General features: G+C 42.1%; 1 protein-coding gene across 2 annotated transcripts in view; it reads right to left on the bottom strand.

Moving 5' to 3' along the window:
* Positions 1-1,184: 1,184 nt before the first annotated feature.
* The window catches only part of Kdm3a (lysine demethylase 3A), a 43,963-nt gene continuing 26,880 nt past the window's right edge, over positions 1,185-18,267 (bottom strand). For both annotated transcript variants that reach the window (XM_040737784.1, XM_040737785.1), the window contains exons 13-26: positions 13,640-13,792; positions 13,408-13,503; positions 12,953-13,080; positions 11,493-11,688; positions 9,654-9,826; positions 9,095-9,331; positions 7,950-8,121; positions 7,014-7,107; positions 6,262-6,392; positions 4,258-4,377; positions 4,033-4,172; positions 2,786-2,962; positions 2,568-2,702; positions 1,185-1,870 (exon numbers count right to left, since the gene is read on the bottom strand). In XM_040737784.1, coding sequence (XP_040593718.1) covers positions 1,790-1,870; positions 2,568-2,702; positions 2,786-2,962; positions 4,033-4,172; positions 4,258-4,377; positions 6,262-6,392; positions 7,014-7,107; positions 7,950-8,121; positions 9,095-9,331; positions 9,654-9,826; positions 11,493-11,688; positions 12,953-13,080; positions 13,408-13,503; positions 13,640-13,792 — 2,033 coding nt within the window. In that variant the 3' untranslated portion in view covers positions 1,185-1,789. The remainder of the gene's footprint in view (positions 1,871-2,567; positions 2,703-2,785; positions 2,963-4,032; positions 4,173-4,257; positions 4,378-6,261; positions 6,393-7,013; positions 7,108-7,949; positions 8,122-9,094; positions 9,332-9,653; positions 9,827-11,492; positions 11,689-12,952; positions 13,081-13,407; positions 13,504-13,639; positions 13,793-18,267) is intronic.

Here is an 18,267-nt window from a genome sequence, read left to right on the forward strand (position 1 = left end):
AACCCTGTTTTTATAAAGCACCCAGCTGAAGCTACAGCATTAGCCAACAGAGGATGAGCAGATGAGATAGCTCACATCGAATGCCAGCACTTGGTAGGCAGGGGTGGGTGGATGTGAGTTAGAGGCCGTCAACGCCATCCTTGGGAAGTAGAGAACAGGGTTAGTCAGCTTTGAGTCATTGCTGTTTTGGCAATTATTCTCTGATCGCTTTGTTTTTCTGGGTTATTTCTTTAAATATTTCCTGTCTCTTCACAAAAATAAGTAAATGGGTTTAGGCCTGTATGTATTCTAATTCTTAGCTGTATTTTACAAGCATTTTCCACAGATCAGAACATCGACTTAAGCTGCCACATTTTTGTGGCTTCTGAGTCTTGAGAGGCCTGGGTTAGTAGTGGAGCTCCAGCAAGTCCCTGTTCTACTGGGCCCCGAGAGACCTCCAGACAGAGACCTTCTACTGCTGGGCCTTGTACACCCACCAGGCGATCTCCAACATCTCTTACCTTTCGTCCGTAGAAGCAGAAGGTTGCCAATTAAAAAACAAAAACAAAAACAACAAAAACCAGTCTTCTTACTTTTAAATATCCATTATTATATCACTGATAATTATTTTGCCAAGTTTGGGGAAGTCTTCTCATATGTATGTCATGGCAAACCTTGGGTGTCAGTTTGGCTACAGCTGAAGTCAACTAAAACCCAAGTTGCTGGGCTGGCCTGTGAGAGATTTCTTTAATTAGACTATTTGAAGCAGGAAGGCCTTCCCTAAATCTGGGTCACACCTGCACTCTAGGCCTTGTCTACTTAACCACTGATGAACAAATTCCTTCTGCAGTTACAACAGCCCAAGAGAAGGACCACAGAGAGGACTCTTCTTCACCATTGTTGGCCCTTCAAGGAGATGGGGACTTTAGGTCTAACGGTCCTAACCCGCCCAACACTGCCTCTCCTCTTTAGTACACACAGGAACACAAGACAGACAACTTATTGCTCAGTTAGCAGTCACTATTTGGGTTTGGGTTAGTTCCAATCTCCAAATGCTATGGCTGTTCACAAAAGTGGGACAGATCAGTGCTGTTGTGAACATCTGAATTCTTTGCTTTTAGGAAAGGCTCCTGCACCAATAATTTAAACTTACATTTTCTAGAAGGTGTGCAAACACAGAAAAATGGAAGTGAACCAAGCCAAAGTATTATATGAATATTTTAATGCAAAATGCTTACCACTTAAAATTAGCAAAGCTTCATTTAAATTAAAATTCCATTAACTAAAGATGGTTAACCCCAAGAATTATACAGTAGTTATTTCTGCTATATAATGCCAGTCCTATGCAATACATTTAGAACTGCACCATTAGCTGTCATTTCCTCCATTGTTCTTCTGGACCCTAGTGGGTGGGGGAGGGTGCTCCAACTGACATAAAATAAAATAAAATAAAATCCCATTAAACTTAGCAGTGATCCCTAATAGTTAAAAAATCCATTTGAATGAGCTGTCCAAATAAACAGCTGGGGAATAACTGCAAGTATTGTTTCAGAGCCAACAGTCTTCAGCTAGGTAGAAGATCTGCACTAGGTGAAGTCACAGTATAAGGATGCGTGGTCTGTAAATAGTTACTACATATACACACTTAGTGTCTGTAAACACTAGAAATATACATTAGAGACAGTACCCTTGCAAGTTGGGTGTACTTTAAAAAAGAAGATGAGGTAACATGAAATCTCAAAGTCCACAGGAAGCCTGCCTGAAGAGTTTGATCAGCTGCCAATAATTCATCTCAAATGTCAGAGAGGAGTTAAGGTTTGCCCAAACTGGCTTCACTGGCTTTCAGCATAGCAACTGCATCTTTCACTGCATGGTAGATGACATTCTTCACCTGAAGAGAAAGAAGAAAAAAAATGACTACTTCATTAAACCTAAAATCCCTCACTAAGAATAACCTTGTCATACACAACTTTATTTTCTTCTCTCAGAATTTAAGTTAATACACAACACATATACACCATGCCCCCCCCCCAAACAAAAATCCATGTCTTTTCTGGAGAACTCACAAAGCCCTTTTGTTCCTTAACTGGTTTTGGCCACTCAGACTTTAACAATTACTGCAGTTTTCAAATATGAGGCAAATGCATTAATTCACTGTTAATTATGTTGGAACTATGATCTTGCTGCAGCTCAGCCTCTGGATTAGAGGAGCTGGGAATGCAGGTGTGAGCTACATACACAGTGTGTGCAACTCACTACTCAAACCAAGTCTCTGAAAACAGCCCCTTCTGATCTGAGTGTTCATTCAGTCCTGCTCTGTCACGTGACAAAAACACCACAACACTAAAGCCAGGCATTATGTTCCAGATTCCTGACTGGTGGCTAAGCCCAGGATCAAAAGTCTATCTATTTCAGTACCTGAGTGATATAAGAAGGGCAAGGCTTCCTCTGGGCTTGTAGCTTTGTCACTCAACTAGACAGAAAGCTAGTTCACTATTCTAATTGATATGGCCATGTACACTGACTCTTGTTACTTCTGGGTCATGAAGTCTTAGGCAGCAAATGCCAGGAAATGGTGCTATTTTTACCTGCAATTTATCCTCATGGTTGGTATGAGTCTGTGACAAGTAACGGAATTCCTGAGTAAGCCAGAAGCAGTGTTTAACATGCTCCGGAGACACAAAGTCTTCAGCAACTTTGATACAGCTGTACAAGTTATGAACCTGAAAAACACCAAGCCACAGCTATAACACCCTTAAGTTCACAGGAGAAAGGCAATACCTAGGAATTAATAACTGGTTCTGACCTGATGTGGAGCTCCAGCTGGGATAAATACCACATCTCCAAGAAATTGTACAATAGCCCAGCCTTGAACTCCATACTCTTGATAAAGGCGCTTTCTTAGTGATCGGTCTAAATACCAGCTCTGATCGTGAATAGGATCGTGGTCTGCAGGGTTTTCTTGGCCCTGCTCTTCTGATACCTACAATACATTAAAAATAGCTTGCAACTTAGCAAATGCCAAGAACCAAAGAGGGTGTTTTCCCTTTCCAAAATACAAGCAGTCAATAAACAATCAGGCTGCCATCAAGTTGTGTGTCCCCACTGGTAGAAACAGCAAACACATGAGCAGTATGAATCACAAAGGAAACCAGACTGCTGCTATTGCTTCCTATAGTCTGGATATGCTCTTGGACAGTATTTTAGGTCCAATTTTTAAACGTAAATAGATTCCTACAAACAACTTATCTTACACTTATTGAAGGTCTGTACATACCTAACAATCTGAATTATGAAACAGTCTCAAAGGCACAGACTGAAATTCTTTATTCCACATTCAGTGTCTGAAAAGGCATACTCAAAAAAGTGACATTACTAAGGGAATATGGTGACCAGGAAGTCAAAGAGTCGCTCTTTAACAGAAACACTCTATTTCTAGCAACTGGTTATTACAGGACCTACTTGGTGTCAGGACCACAAATGGGCTAGGAACGTTCCTATGACTCAGGTGTGACTAGAGAATATCAGTCAGATATCCCTGGTTTTCACCAGCAGCCTCGACACTGAGCGGAGCTTGAGAGAGAAAACCCTATCTTTCCAGTGCTGGTAACCTGCACATAACACCCTGTAACTACAGTGACAGCAAGTCCTCCCAAGCCCTGCTGCCCTCTACAGTTAGGTCTCTCGCCAACTGAGAACAAAGCCAACAGACTCCAGTGACTTACTGAGAGCACGAGAGCTTGGGGTCCAGGACTGACAAATGAAATAATGAAATAGCCATATTTTGGGGACAGTATTAAAAAAGGTTAAAAAAAAAAAGCTGCAAGGTGATGCTGTGATGATCAGACAAATGCAACTGAAGACAGAACAAGAATCTCCAAGTGCATACAATAGAAAACAAAAACAGAAGACAAGGCCTCCCTTTTTAGAATCCTGGTTTCTTAGCAACCACTGACAGCCCACCCAATTGACATGCATTTGCATCATGTGGTAATCTATAGTATTCCTATTCTTAGGCTCTCCTCACATGGCACAGGGTAAGAAGCAGCACACCTTTTTAAGGAATTCTCTTATCTTCTCCGTGTCCTTAGCAGCATATATGTGCCAGAGGGCTCCTGGCTTCTCTTTTCCTTCAATAAATCGCTTGATTGTGAGTTCATCAGAATCTCCATCTTGGATGGTTCTAAGAACTTCTAGAACAAGAGAAAGCAAGTATGAACCACAGGTCCTAGCTCAGACAGTAAACAGTAGGCCCAGCTTCCATGTTTCAGACCTTACCTTCTTCCTGCTCACACTGTCCTTTAGGAATTCCCACATAAACCATAACATTAGCTGCATCAGATACATCTAAGTGAAGATTTGTGGTCCCATATTTCCGATCTTCTGGAGTGATCAATCCTGTAAAAATAAAATGCCCAAGTGTACCAGGGTACTTGGAACCAAGAACACATGCAGCGAGGAATCAGAGTGGGAGTGATCTCCTGTACGTAAGATTTGCTCAAAGGGTGCTTGCAGAAACTGCTATGGTCAAGCTTTGGCTTCATAACCAACGAAGGCTTAAAGACAAATACAACAGCTAAGCTTGCTCAAGGAGTCCCTGAGAGCTGCTTCCACACACAGTGCAACCTCAGGCAGCTCCACTCAGCAGGAGGGAGCACTGCGCAGTGTACCAAGTCCCCTCCAGTGTTCACAGTAGCCACCAGTCTCTCCCTCTAAGCAGGGCAGGTACCGGCCTGGCAGTCTCACAAAGGCTACATTTCTGGCTTGCTGGTGGATAGATACCATTTGAGGGAGGCTACACGCCAACCTGGGACCTAGAACCCAGTCAGTCACACTGCCTTATTTCCACCTTGCTGAAATGCCAACGCTAGGAACAAGTAAAAGTAAATCCTTGAACATTTGATTCAAATCATGGAATTTGAAAGGTGCTTTAAAATGATAAAGAAGAATATGAAGGGAAGACCCAATGAGACAATCCCAGTAAACAGCTGACAGTGTTTTACACTGGATGATGAATGAGCATGAGCCCTTGCACAAGACACTGAAGTTTCAATAGGGTTAAAGATGATTTATTGTAAAACGTACAAAACATAGGTAAAAAAGCGATTATCATGCCAAAAATGAGATGAAATGGTACATATTCCCAAGAAAGTATTTTAAAGTCAGATTTTACTTAACAGAAAGCTCAAAAGCAAGCTCCAACAACACTATGCCAAAAAATCGTTCACTATATTTATTTAAACATTTTCATGTGTATATATATGGGCTTGTGTTGAGTGTGTATCACATGTGTGCATGTACCCACAGAGGTCAGAGGTCATGAGATCCTCTGGAAGTGGAGTTACAGGCAGTGTACGCTTCTGACAAGGGAGCAGCAGCAAGCACCCCTCACCACCGAGTCACCTCTCTAGCCCCAAGAAAACATTTGATAGAGTTATAGACAGGAGAGAGTGATGAACACAGACCTCAAAGACAGTGACTAAGGACAAGAGAGGGTGCACCTGGAGGAAGAGTCCAAACAGAATGGCAGGTGGGGCCTGCAGGCTGTTTGGCCAGAACAACACTGGGTAATACTGAGGGCTGTAACAAAATAAAGACAAATGAATTCCTACTCCCCTACCCTTTCCAGTCATGGGTTACTACACCGAAACAACCAGACTCTAAAATGAGGCAGCTGGAACCAGGGTTATACAACGCCTCATCCCCACTATCATCAGGAGTCTCAGTTCTTCCTAAGGAAAGCTTTTGCAGACACTGCCACCTACTGGTTGCTGTCTGGGAAGATCAGATTTACCTGCTGCTAAACTACTTCAAGTCAGAACTCATCTCGAAACCTCTCCCATACTCTCCCTTCCTTCTCTCCCTCTTTCAGTGTCATGATTTCGCAAAGCAGTCATGCACTGTATAACATTAGTGGGCAACACTGCATCTAAGTAGCAAATGTTAAAAACAAACACCAAGAATTGAGAAGGCTAGCAATACTGACCTAGTTCTCCAAGATTGAAATAACCGCACAATGTGAAGTTTCTGCGATTAAAGTTAAGATGTTGAAGACAAAAAAACATAAAATTGTCATCTGACTTAAAACTGCAGCTGTGAAAAGCAAATACATATACGTGTGACCAAGAGACAGAGAATGCGCAGCAACTAAGGCAGTGTCTTGCTGTTCTCAATCTAAGCATTTTTACAAACACCTTGTGTAGGGGTCAGGTAACATTGTTTTCCACTTCAACCTTGTTTTGTTTTATTTCCATTATGTGCAATTAGACATTTCCTTCTTACCATAAGCATTATACATCTTGGGGCCCAGGTCTGGTCGTACAAAGTAGTTTGGCAGTCTAGAGGCCAAGTTCAGTTTGCCATCTCGCCTGGTGTACTCGGGCAGTGGAATGTTGGCCATCAGATCATCAAATCTAGAACAAGAAACCAAGAATTTGCAAAGCAAGATTGCTTTTTCTACTCTGGTACTCTAGGTCTTCTTACGGCCCCTCTATAGAGAAAAAGAGCAAATCTGAGACACAGAAGGCTAGCCTTGGTATTTAGAACTACAGCTGTCATAAAGAGATGTGTCTTTACTGTGCCAAATGGGTGTGTCAAAATGCTCTGGCATGTTTCAAGCAATAGAGCTGATACATACTTCCTGCGGGGAGCTAGCACTCAGGTGACATTTTACCCCTTAGGCTCCTTTCTAAGGTCTTAAGCTTAATTTGAGAAAATGGATCTAGCAATTCAGATGTCTTAGTGCTTAGTAAGTGAGCTAGCTGTATGACCCCAGGACTGCCTAAAAACCAGCCTGCCAATCTCAGGGTAGGGCACTTCCATATTAAATATGTAGACCATTCACTAGCCAGATTTAAAGTCATTACCCTTTCCATCATTTAAAAATATACATATCTCCTAAGAGTACAGGTACAATATAGAAAAAAAAAATCAAAACCAATGAAACCATGAAGCTGTCTTACACCTCCTTAAAAACTACCTTCCCACTACTGGAGGGAATGTGTATTACCAAGGGAGGATTAGCTCAGCCATACCTGGAAGGCATCATATCTCTAAAGTCTTCTCCTGGTGGCCAGTCCTTAAGTTTCAACACCATTGGTTCTTTTTCTTTTTCATTTTTCAAACGGTCTAGAGATGAACCAGAATAAAGAAATACATAATTCAGAAAAAAGAAATGGCAAGTTAGTTTATACCTTAGTATTACAAATAAAGTATTTTATCTGTACAACTTTGCTATCTCCCTCCTGCCAATTGCCAACTCTTATTTTTATGGCATCAGAAATAAAGCTGTACTTAGGGGATAGCAAAATAAAGACGGCTAGTTAAGGTCTACTGGATTCCCATTTTCGCACACATAGAACTTGTGCCTGAACTCCTTGCTTTTGGGCAGCACCACCGGACAACCCACTACCTTCCCACACCATCAGAAGGGGAGGAGGAGACGCAGACAGAAGGATGGACAGATGACCCCTGGCGCTAGTGCACAGACACACCTTCTAAGCTCAGCATGAAACAGAAACAGCTTGTTTTACTCAGAATAGAGGTTGAGACCACCTCCTTTCTGTCCAGGGACAGGAAGGTCCATTAGTGTCCTCTATGCCCCATTTTATGAACTACATACATCAGGTTTAGTCATAACTGCTTTCTTTTTTTTTTTTTTTTTTTTTTTTTTTTTTGGTTTTACGAGACAGGGTTTCTCTGTATTGTTTTGGAGGCTGTCGGTCAAGCCTGGCCTCGAACTCACAGAGATCCGCCTGCCTCTGCCTCCCGAGTGCTGGGATTAAAGGCGTGCGCCACCACTACCCGGCCATAACTGCTTTCTTATACGACCAGTCAGTTCACATGCATAACTTTGTAAAAACAAAGAGAATGACATAGCTAATTTTGAAGGCCCGGTTCCTTAGGCTCCTGCTATTCCTGTCCCCTTCTTCACACATCCTCAACCTCCTTTAAAGATCTTTAATACATACTTGGAACATCTTCAAATCCATCCCAGAAGTCTCCGACTGTGGCTCCTGTGATGATTTCATTCGTCCTACAATTGACTAGGTCCACTTCCTGCTCACCAAACTCCTTCCTGAAGGACTCAGGCTTCCAGAGTTCAGTGTTTAGTTTATGATGCACTCCCGACACCATCACTGGCTAAAGGAAGGAGGAGGAGGAGAGGAGATGTAAGTCTGACCTCCACCAGCTCTGCCCTCTTGGAGCACACTGCTGGTCTTCAGAGCATCCACACTGCTGTCTCCTCACTATCCGCCTACTCTCAGGGTGTACAACAATGTCTGGGTTATTAAGCTGCTAGCTCTTGTGATGCCCTCCAAGGCACAACACCAGACTGGGTGTCTATGAACATGACATAAAGGCCAAAAAGTGTTACCCATAAGGCTGTGAACACTGCAAATGGATCAACCACAACTGAAGGCCAACAGTGCTGCCCTTGACAGCCGGCAACACAGGGGATGACACACCAATTCCAAGATGGCGTTACATGGCTGTGGCCCATGCAGAACTGCTTTCAGCACACGTTTCTCTCTTTTGAAAAAAGGTTTGTTTTTATTTATGTGTGTATCTGGGTGTGTGTCTCTGTGTATGTCTTGCCATCTGTGTTCAGATGCTCTTGGAGACCAAAAGATGCTGACCCAGGCAGCTACAAGCCAAGCATGCGCTCTGGGAACCAACGCAGGTCTTTGGCAAGAGCAACAGTTCTTAACCACTGACTCATCTCACCAGCCCCCAGCACAGGGTTTAATCCAGGAAAATGGGGTATGTGATTTTCTTTATAAATTGCATTTTGTCAAATCCCTCAAACCCCAACAGCTTCTTAGTCGCTTGCACTATTGAGGCTGACCACACAAGATCATTCAGACCTATCTCTCTCATCAAACCCAAAGAAACAGCTGCCTGAAAGCAGTCAAATTGAGTAGGAAAGAGTGTAGTTGAGTCACTTTACACAAGACACAGCCACACCCAGCCCTAAATTACAAACGCCCCAAACAAATACAAAAGCAGGAGGAGAGGAAATAAACACCACCAAGGAGGGAAAGTAAGGATAGAGGTGGGATTACCAGAGTCTGCTAAAGGAACCAGACAGGGCCAGAGGCCAGTATTACCTTACCTGCCCTTGTTTCCAACATTCCCTAAACACATTCCAATTGCTCTTATTGTTGGGATCTTGTAAACACAGCAGGCGGTTATCACACAGCCAGTAGTGAGGAGTGTCAAAGCCAAGAATGCTTGGCTTGATAGTCAGTCCTTGAGGCCTCTTGGGTAAGTCAGAAGAACTCTTGTTTTGCACCAAAGAGGCAAAGATGTCATCAAGGATTTTGGGTGTGTTTTTGAGTCCATTTTCTGTCTAAATTTGATAAGAACACAAATCTTAAATATGCCACTTTCTACTGTTGAAAAAAACTCATCTCTATGATGGTGCAATAAAGCACACATCACATATCCACAAAAGACCAAATTAGAGAACCCAAAGAGGCAAGCCCTCAACTCACACAACTTGGGTTTAAGAAAATGAAAACAAAACAAAAACAAAAAACAAACCAAGATTAACTGAAATGAGGAGCCCATCCCATCCCTATGAGTCTGTAGAGCATCCACAATGACATATGATTCCTATCACTTTTTCTACTCAACTTCATATGGGAACAAATAATAAAACAAGCACATACCTTTCCTGTGGAGGAATTCAAGAGATTTCGAAGGAAACCAGAGTTATTGTTGCTCACAGGTGTCAAAATTGTGCTGTTAAAAGTGTGAAGGACTGTGCTGGACTTGTTCAGAGGGGGCAGGGGTGGAAGGCATTTGATTTCATTCTTTAAAGTTGGCATTGTCAGCTGTTTTTCTAAAACAAAAGCAAAACATCCAGATGTGCATTCAAGGCAAATTCCCTGTTAGTCTCTATTAGAATGACTTCAGGGTGTGTAGCTTCCTCTCCTAAAACCAAAAAAAAAAAAAAAAAAAAAATCTACAAGGATAAACACTGTGTATGTCAGATAAGAATTCTAAACAGTACCAAATACCCAGGGGGAAACCAGAAATTAAGGTCAGGAATGGAAGACCAAACTGGACAACACAGTGAGACATTTCCCTACCCCACCCCTAAAAATCATTATTTATAATGCTTGCTGGGAGCATTTTTGCTGAAAAAACCCTTAATGATATTCTCTTCTAGTCTTTTTTTTTTTTTTTTTTTTTTTTTTAACTAGATGGGGTTTCTCTGTGTAGCTTTGTAGACCAGACTGGCCTTGAACTCCTGCCTCTGTGCTGGGATTAAAGACGTGTGCCACCACCTGCCCAGTTCTCTCTTCTAGTCTTAATTTCAGACTTTCATAAACATTACAGGCATTAAAACCCAGTTTTTCCACATCTCATTACATGACTTTCTTCTTCAACTTTTAGATGTTCAATTACATGTACATATTTGTATGGTCATTCATACAAATTCTTTATGACATCAAATCTGATTTAGAAAAATCTTAAGACATCTGCATGAAAAAACTGACTTGCAATTTTTCTCTTTCCAGAAGGCAAAATTCTTGTCTAACTTTATCTGTTTCCAAAGTCCATATCTCTTTGTGTTTACATCAGGTCATTCTGAGCCATGGATGCAAGAAAAGACAGCACATTGTGCCTAATACAAGACAGGACAGCAAGTGAACAATCACTTAAAACATGTGTAAGACCTCCTCAAGGCTCAGGAAGCACAGAAGGAATAGGGAGAACAAAGAACTTCAGAACCAGAAAATAGGGAAAAGGCCTACAAAATGCCATCTAAGCACCACACGGTCATGGCCATGAGTCACAGCCTACACCCACTGGCCACACAGATCAGGCTGCCCAATAATTAATGATGGATGGGGTGGAGTGGCTCATGGACCCTGCCACTCACTAATGAACTAGATCCTATAGAGAGGGACATGTTCTAACAGCTAGCTTCAAGCCCATGATTTCTATAGAAAATCCTAGTTAAACTCTGTAAGCTCAAAACAGAAAACCAATCAAATAAATTTGTAGGGAAGAGGCAGGACTGTCAAGGGTAGGAGGGAGATAAAAAACAAGGGGGGAAAGTAACCAGAATGCACTCTGTGAGAATACGCTATCAGGCTGGGCAGTGGTGGCGCACGCCTTTAATCCCAGCACTCAGGAGGCAGAGGCAGGCAGATCTCTGTGAGTTCGAGGTTGGGCTGGACTGACAGCCTCCAAAACAATACAGAGAAACCCTGTCTCGAAAAACCAAAAAAAAAAAGAATACGCTATCAGTAGTAATGACAAAAAGTCAGCACCAACTCCATTCTTGCCAAAATGCTTTCACCTTCACCTAAATTCTATGAGAAGGCAAAGTTCCTGTTTTGGGTGCTACTATCATCAGTTTTTATTGGTGCCATGCACCTGGATGATAGCAGGGAGCACTTTCCATGCACAATATTTCTAGTCTTGTTCTCACAGCAATTTTAGCTGCTAAGTTTCTCTGTGAATATACTCGAGTACTCCAGATGGGAAACACTCACCCTTGTTTTCCTTGTTGACATTACCACTGGTAAGGTCGGCCAGCCAGTTTAGAGGCGATGTGTTGGTAGGACAGGCAGGCTTCACGCTGCTGGCTGGCTTGGGGGCTGTTTCTCCACCCACAGCCGCTGGTTCCGACACAGGGGAACTCTGCTGGAGCATGGTTCCAAGAGTTGGTTTTTCTCCAGATAAGGATGTCTATAAGTGTAAAAGGAGAACTAAGGGTAGGCTGAAGACTGGTATTTTCCTTTTCTTACACCTTTTTCCCTAGCAGCCTGCCAGTAAGAGTCAAACAGCTAACACAAAGTCACATAATAAAATAGCCCCAGCTATCATGACTGTAGCAATCTTCTGGTAATAAGACAGAACAATTAGGACAAGACAAGAGATTTTCATTTTTAGTTTTCAAGTACTACTAATGAAAACATAAGACATGGTAATGAACACACTTTGGTATTGCCTCAGTCATTTACCAGACAGGCTTGTATATATTCCTACGGTCCTGTGTACCAAGTGGCTTTCAAATGATTGATCTGTGCCTATTTCCCCTAGAAACTCAGCAAGAATCCAGAGCAAGCACTCAGAAGTCAGCACACAGAGGGTTCTCTTTGACTCAAGCTTTAAATGTGAGGAACTGCTCTTCACACTCTCCAACTCAAAGGGCCAGGAAGAACATACCACTTACTGTTAATTGGTTGCAGTGAGTTTACACAAATAACCAGAAAGGAAAAAAGGGACTGTTCAGATTCCCGTGGTGGCCCAGGCCCTTCCTTTCTGAGATGGGCTTCAGTGCTATCATCCAGTCACTGGTACTTCCTACCACTCTGTTCTTATTGGTAAGCAAGCTGAAGCAAATGAAAGCCAGTGTGTGAGAGCCAAAGTGACAAATGGCAGCAAAGAATTCAAATTCACCAAGTCTTTAATCCCAGCACTAGGGAGGCAGGGGCAGGTAATCTCTGTAAGTTTGAAGCCAGCCCAGTCTGCATACCCAGTTCTAGGACAGACAGGACTAGAGAGACCTTGTCTTAAAACAAATAAAAAGAATTCAAGTTTAGTTCTGGCACCAAGCACCACAGCTTTCTAAGCCCACACTGCTGTTTTAGAAAGTGCACACATTAAGAGTTTGATTCCCAAACCCAACTGGGTAAGGGAGGAAAGTAGACTCGGGAACAGGTGTGATGGTAACAACGCCACCAGGATGAGGTCTGTGGATCAAGTACTAGGCACAGAAGGACTCATTTTCAAGATTTCCTTTAATTCACTGTTTTATAGGTGAAATACAGAAATTAAAAAGTTAAACCATGCGTTTTTCTATTCGAGGAAAAAGTCACAGATAAAGTACACAGGTGATGTGAGGAGTGAGAATGAATTCTCCCCAGACTGACTAGAGTGACAGAACCCTCAGTCTGCTGAGAAACAGACAACATCACAAGGATGATACACTAAGCATCAACAGCAATACCTGTTTCAGGTCTTCCTTTAATGCTGGCTTTGAGAAGAGCTTGAACTGTCTGTTGGAGCAGGGACAATTGGCCTTTATACCCCATCTTGCTCGGATAGAATGCACAATGTCTCCAACATCGTAGAGGGCTAAAACAGAGGAAAGAGGTAAGTAGCTCAAGACAGTACTGTGCATGCTCACCCTCAACAGAGTGGAAAGGACTGTCCTGTAAGAGTGCTTTTCTCAGCAGCACGATGCTCCATCCTCCGTGTCCTGCCTTCCTCAAATGCACTCTGTTTCCTTCTACAAATCTGTCCCTGAGAGCTTAGAAAGTGCAGGGACATTATTTAATATGTTTCATGAGTATTTTCAGGACAGCACTAAAGGTTAACAGGCAATCACATGACACCAAGTAATACTACCCAAGAGGTGGGCGGGGGTGGGTGCGTGTGTGTCCCCTGCCTCACAGGAAATACCTTTGCCAGGGATGATCTGTGTGGGCATCAGGTTCTCAGGCTCATGTATTTGACTCTTCACACACCTTATCCAAGAGAAAGTCTTGTAGGCAGCACCTGCAAATAACGGACTTGTGGTTAACTGTTTACCATAAACCTCAGAGTCCCAGTGCTTCAGAAACCCATCAACCACAAAACAAAAGACAAGTCCAGCATGTCAGCGGCTGGAGGAAACCCATCAGTCCTCACTCACCCTGTTGGCAATTCTTCCTCTTCATCCGGTAGCAATCCACACACACTCCAAACCCACACCGAGGGCACACCCAGTGCAGGTTGAAAATGGTTGTGTCACACACATCACACATTTCTCTAACGCCTTTGACAGCTCGCTTCCAAGCAACCTGTCCTGCAAAAATCAATTAATATTCTTAGTCCTGAGGTACAGGTTTCTGAAATCAAACATAGCTGGGGGTATAAGTCCTCCCTATGCCCCCAGAGTTCCCATTTGATCTGTTAACCATCCCAGATGCTCTTGTCCCATAGAGCTCTCCTGAATTCTTCAGCATGTTGGTCCAGTCCAATGGAGGACACTTGGTCTTACTATCAGGACTGAGACGGAGCCTTCTTGGTAGGGTACTATCTTTCATTATCATTCACGGTATTTCATTTCCTTCTCTAATGCAACCAGCTTGCTACATAAGAAAGAGGAACGGGATGATCACAAAAGCAAGAAAGAAAAGTCCACCACATGTAGGTCTTCAAAGAAAGAACTCATTATACTCTTAAAAGAATTGCCTGTGCTTTTTTTCTGGATGGGCAGAAAGCAAAACAAAACATTATCACTTAGAACCTAACGCGAGGTGGGGCTGGAGAGATGGCTCAGCAATTAAGAACACTGACCGCTCTTCCAGATGAAACAGGTTCAAATCCTGGTACCCACAAATCCCAGCACCCACATGGCAGCTCACAACTATCTTGTAACTCCAAGATCTCATACCCTCACACAGACATGCATGCATGCAAAGTACCAATGCACATAAAAAAAAAAAATTTAAACCTGAAGTGGTTCTGATGAATCAGGAGGAAAGCAACTAATATATATTTCAGACAATTGTCTGTGTACTGTAGTCAGATGTGGACTGCCACACAGCAGTCATGTAAGGTAATTCTTCACATGTAGTACTTTCAACCAAATCTGTTTAAGGAACTCATCGGTGCAACTTACCACCAATGAGAAACTTATCCTACATAGAGCACAGAGAAAAAGGTTTACTAGGATCCCTGACTTCTGAACATGCAAACAGAAGTATACAGAATTCTAAAGTGCTCCCCGCTTCAGAGTAACTCCAGCAGCCCCAGGAGCTCATGATCCCCAGAGCACACTCTGGATTCTATTCCTTAAATCTAAGAAACAGGCCTGGAGAGATGGTTCATCAGTCACAAACATTTTCTGCTCTTGTAGAGGACTTTAGTTCACTTCCCAACGCCCACACGGTGGCTTACAACCATTATTAACTGCAGGTCCAGGGGATCTGATGGATTCTTTTGGCCACCATGAGCACCAGGCATATATACGGTTCATTTACTTATACAGAGCCAAATCCACTCATATATATAAAAGTATATAAATCTTTTTAAAGTCTTAAAAAAGATAACAGGACCCACATCTATCAACAGTATTTGGTGCTGAAGCCAGCTTCAGTTTGTCTATGGCAAGTACAAGCAAAATTCTGAAGAATGGATAGATGCTGTCATTCAAACATACTTGGTTATTCAATATCCAAAATGATACACACCACACTACTGTTGTCTTTCAGTGATTAAAGAAAACATGGGACTTGTAAAAGAGTCCCATGGTGCTTTCAGCTGAATATCTCATTTCTCTAAAAGATGCGGACAGAAGTGTTATCCTACCAGACACCCTATCTGGAGGTGACACAAACAAGGTCCAGCTTTACATGTCACCAACCCTGACCCCTGAAGCTTACAGGACAGCACACTTGTTGGGGAAGTCCTGTTATTTGCCTGTTATTTGTCAATAAAGCACTGTCTGGCCTATAGGGAATCTAGATAGGAGGGACTAGGAGTCCAGGAGGACTCTGGGAAGGAGAAACACAAGAGAGCCAAGATGTAATGCCATGGAGGTAGGAAGCCCGGAACTATTCTCCGGTAAGAGAAATACTTAGATTAACAATTATGGGGTAATTACTTAAGTCAGAGTTAGCCAGTAAGAAACAAGCAAGGCCAACAGCTTCATAATTAATATAGCCTCCTGTGTGTTTATTTGGGACTGATGCGGATCTAGAACCAGGCGGGCGGGAAGGCTTTTCTCTCAAGGAAAAAGCTTCTCTTTACAGAATGGTGATCAGGAGTGGGATCATGAATTTCCACGCAAAACAACAAAAGCTTTAAAAGAATCTTAGAAACAGAAGAACAGAGAAGCACAGATTTTGGTAGCAGCATTTTTCTCAGGTGTGCTCTGTTTTGCTAGCAACAAGCCGAGATTCACGTGGCTCGCTTACCGGAGTCTTCCTGACTGGGTATAAAAAAAAAAAAAAAAAAAATCAGCCAGCAAGGTTGTTTTAAGACTCTGCTAATGATTGAAAGGCGTGTACATACAGCTGGAAGTGGCAGCTTTTGCTGGATGTCAGCATGGACTGGCGCGGTAAGCTGGAATCACGCTTACGCCCGCCATCTTGAAAAACGGCAGTTTAAAACAGCCACGGTTTTACAGATAAGACACGTGGCCAGGAAAACAAAGATTTACAGTAAAGTCAGACTTGGATGAAGGAAAACCTCTAAAGGTTTACAGTGTGTTTAAAAAATATACGTGAGATTGAGAGAGAAAATGAAACGGCAAAGTGGTATATAAATACAAAAGCCGGCGTTGTGATGGCGCACGCCGGTAGGATTTACTCTAGAGGCAGAGGCAGGTGGATTTCCAAAGAGAAATCCTGTCTCAAAGAAAAATAAATAAAAGTAAAATAAATAAAGTAATAATAGATAAATAAGCCACGTAAAGATGGAAAATACACAGAGAGTCTGGATACTGTACACTATTGTGTTTTTCAGTTTTTTACTTGCTCAAGAAGGAACTCCTACTAAAGTACACTTGATTATAAATGCTGCTAAATTAATCCAACTTATATCTTTTGAAAATGCCTTGACTTCAAAATTTCAGTATAAGGATATGTTACTCGGAAAAGGAGTTTTTTTAGTTTATGTTTCCACAGAAAATTAAAAGCTGAGCATTCTTTCCAGGCTTCTGTGGTTTGACGAACCAAGACCCCCAGAAGCAGTGGACCAGGTGTTCCAAAAACTGAAACAGCTAAGATGATGCAGTCTTACAGACCCCGAAAATATGGACTTATACAGGTTTCTGAATTTTGTCATGATCCCCATGGTATGAACAGCGCCCCCTTCCAGCACGAAGCAGTTTGGAATGAGCGATGTCTTAATTCCCATCTTGTTTATCAATCTTTGTTTTCATTTAAATGGGATTGTTTATAATTGGCTAGTGTTCACAGCCATTCTTTTTTAATGGTAAAAAAGGGAATTATGGTATGGGTACTGTTTTTCATTTATTGATACAAATTCAAGGTCAATTTTGTGATGCTTATATTTCTCCTCTTGATTAAGTATTGTGCTTATACTGATCTTTTAAAACATAATACATAATTGAATACAGACTATAGATAGTTATTGATAATAGGATTTATAGTTAGGAAGTTAGGTTTTCTAGATATATAGAGATGTATTTGAGACAGATAAACAATCTTCAAATCTCTCAAAGACCTTCAGAAAATGGCATTTAAAATGGTTTAGGGTTTTTCTTGACAATGAGAAATGTCTGCTCCTGGCAGCACCAATTACGTCTGAGAGGAAGATGGGCATCGAAGAAACTTGTTATGGAGTTTGCTTTCAACATGGCAAGGTTAGCCATTTGGGCAAGAAACTGCTCTTGCCTGTACTGCTTGACTGTTGTATAATCTGGACATGCAGGACCCACAGAAAAGTGACTGCTGAACTCAGTCTTACAGGGTTCCTGCTTCCTGGAAGAGTCTACGAGACTTTCTGCAGGACACAGAAAAATGAATGACAGACTGCTGATGCAGATGGACAGTTTGAAATTTCCTGCTTTGCTGAGAAGTGTTCCAGGCACATTGTGGCCTATGGGCTGAAGATGGATGCCCCAACGTTACAGAGGAACTTTGGGTGACTGTCCAGGTAGCAAGATGTCTCTGTCAATCCTAGTGTTTATATATTATCCTTCTGTGGTCTTTGATGGAGTTGAAGACAGACAGTTATAGTTTTCCTTAGTTATGATAAAAGATAAGCTACATATAGGACTTTGGACTTACAAGAATGAGATAGATGATATTTTCTTTAAATCTTGCTGAATGTTGATAGACAAAATATTGTAACTGTATTCTTACTTGATAACTGTTCTGTTATATATGATTTGACTATGTTAAAGTTAAGACCTTTCTTTTTGTTTAAACAGAAAAGAGGAGATGTTGGGGAAGTCCTGTTATTTGCCTGTTATTTGTCAATAAAGCACTGTCTGGCCTATAGGGAATCTAGATAGGAGGGACTAGGAGTCCAGGAGGACTCTGGGAAGGAGAAACACAAGAGAGCCAAGATGTAATGCCATGGAGGTAGGAAGCCGGAACTATTCTCCGGTAAGAGAAATACTTAGATTAACAATTATGGGGTAATTACTTAAGTCAGAGTTAGCCAGTAAGAAACAAGCAAGGCCAACAGCTTCATAATTAATATAGCCTCCTGTGTGTTTATTTGGGACTGATGCGGATCTAGAACCAGGCGGGCGGGAAGGCTTTTCTCTCAAGGAAAAAGCTTCTCTTTACACACACTAGTGAA

Source organism: Mesocricetus auratus, unplaced genomic scaffold (genome assembly GCF_017639785.1).
Source record: "Mesocricetus auratus isolate SY011 unplaced genomic scaffold, BCM_Maur_2.0 Super-Scaffold_100676, whole genome shotgun sequence".
Taxonomy (NCBI): Eukaryota; Metazoa; Chordata; class Mammalia; order Rodentia; family Cricetidae; genus Mesocricetus; species Mesocricetus auratus.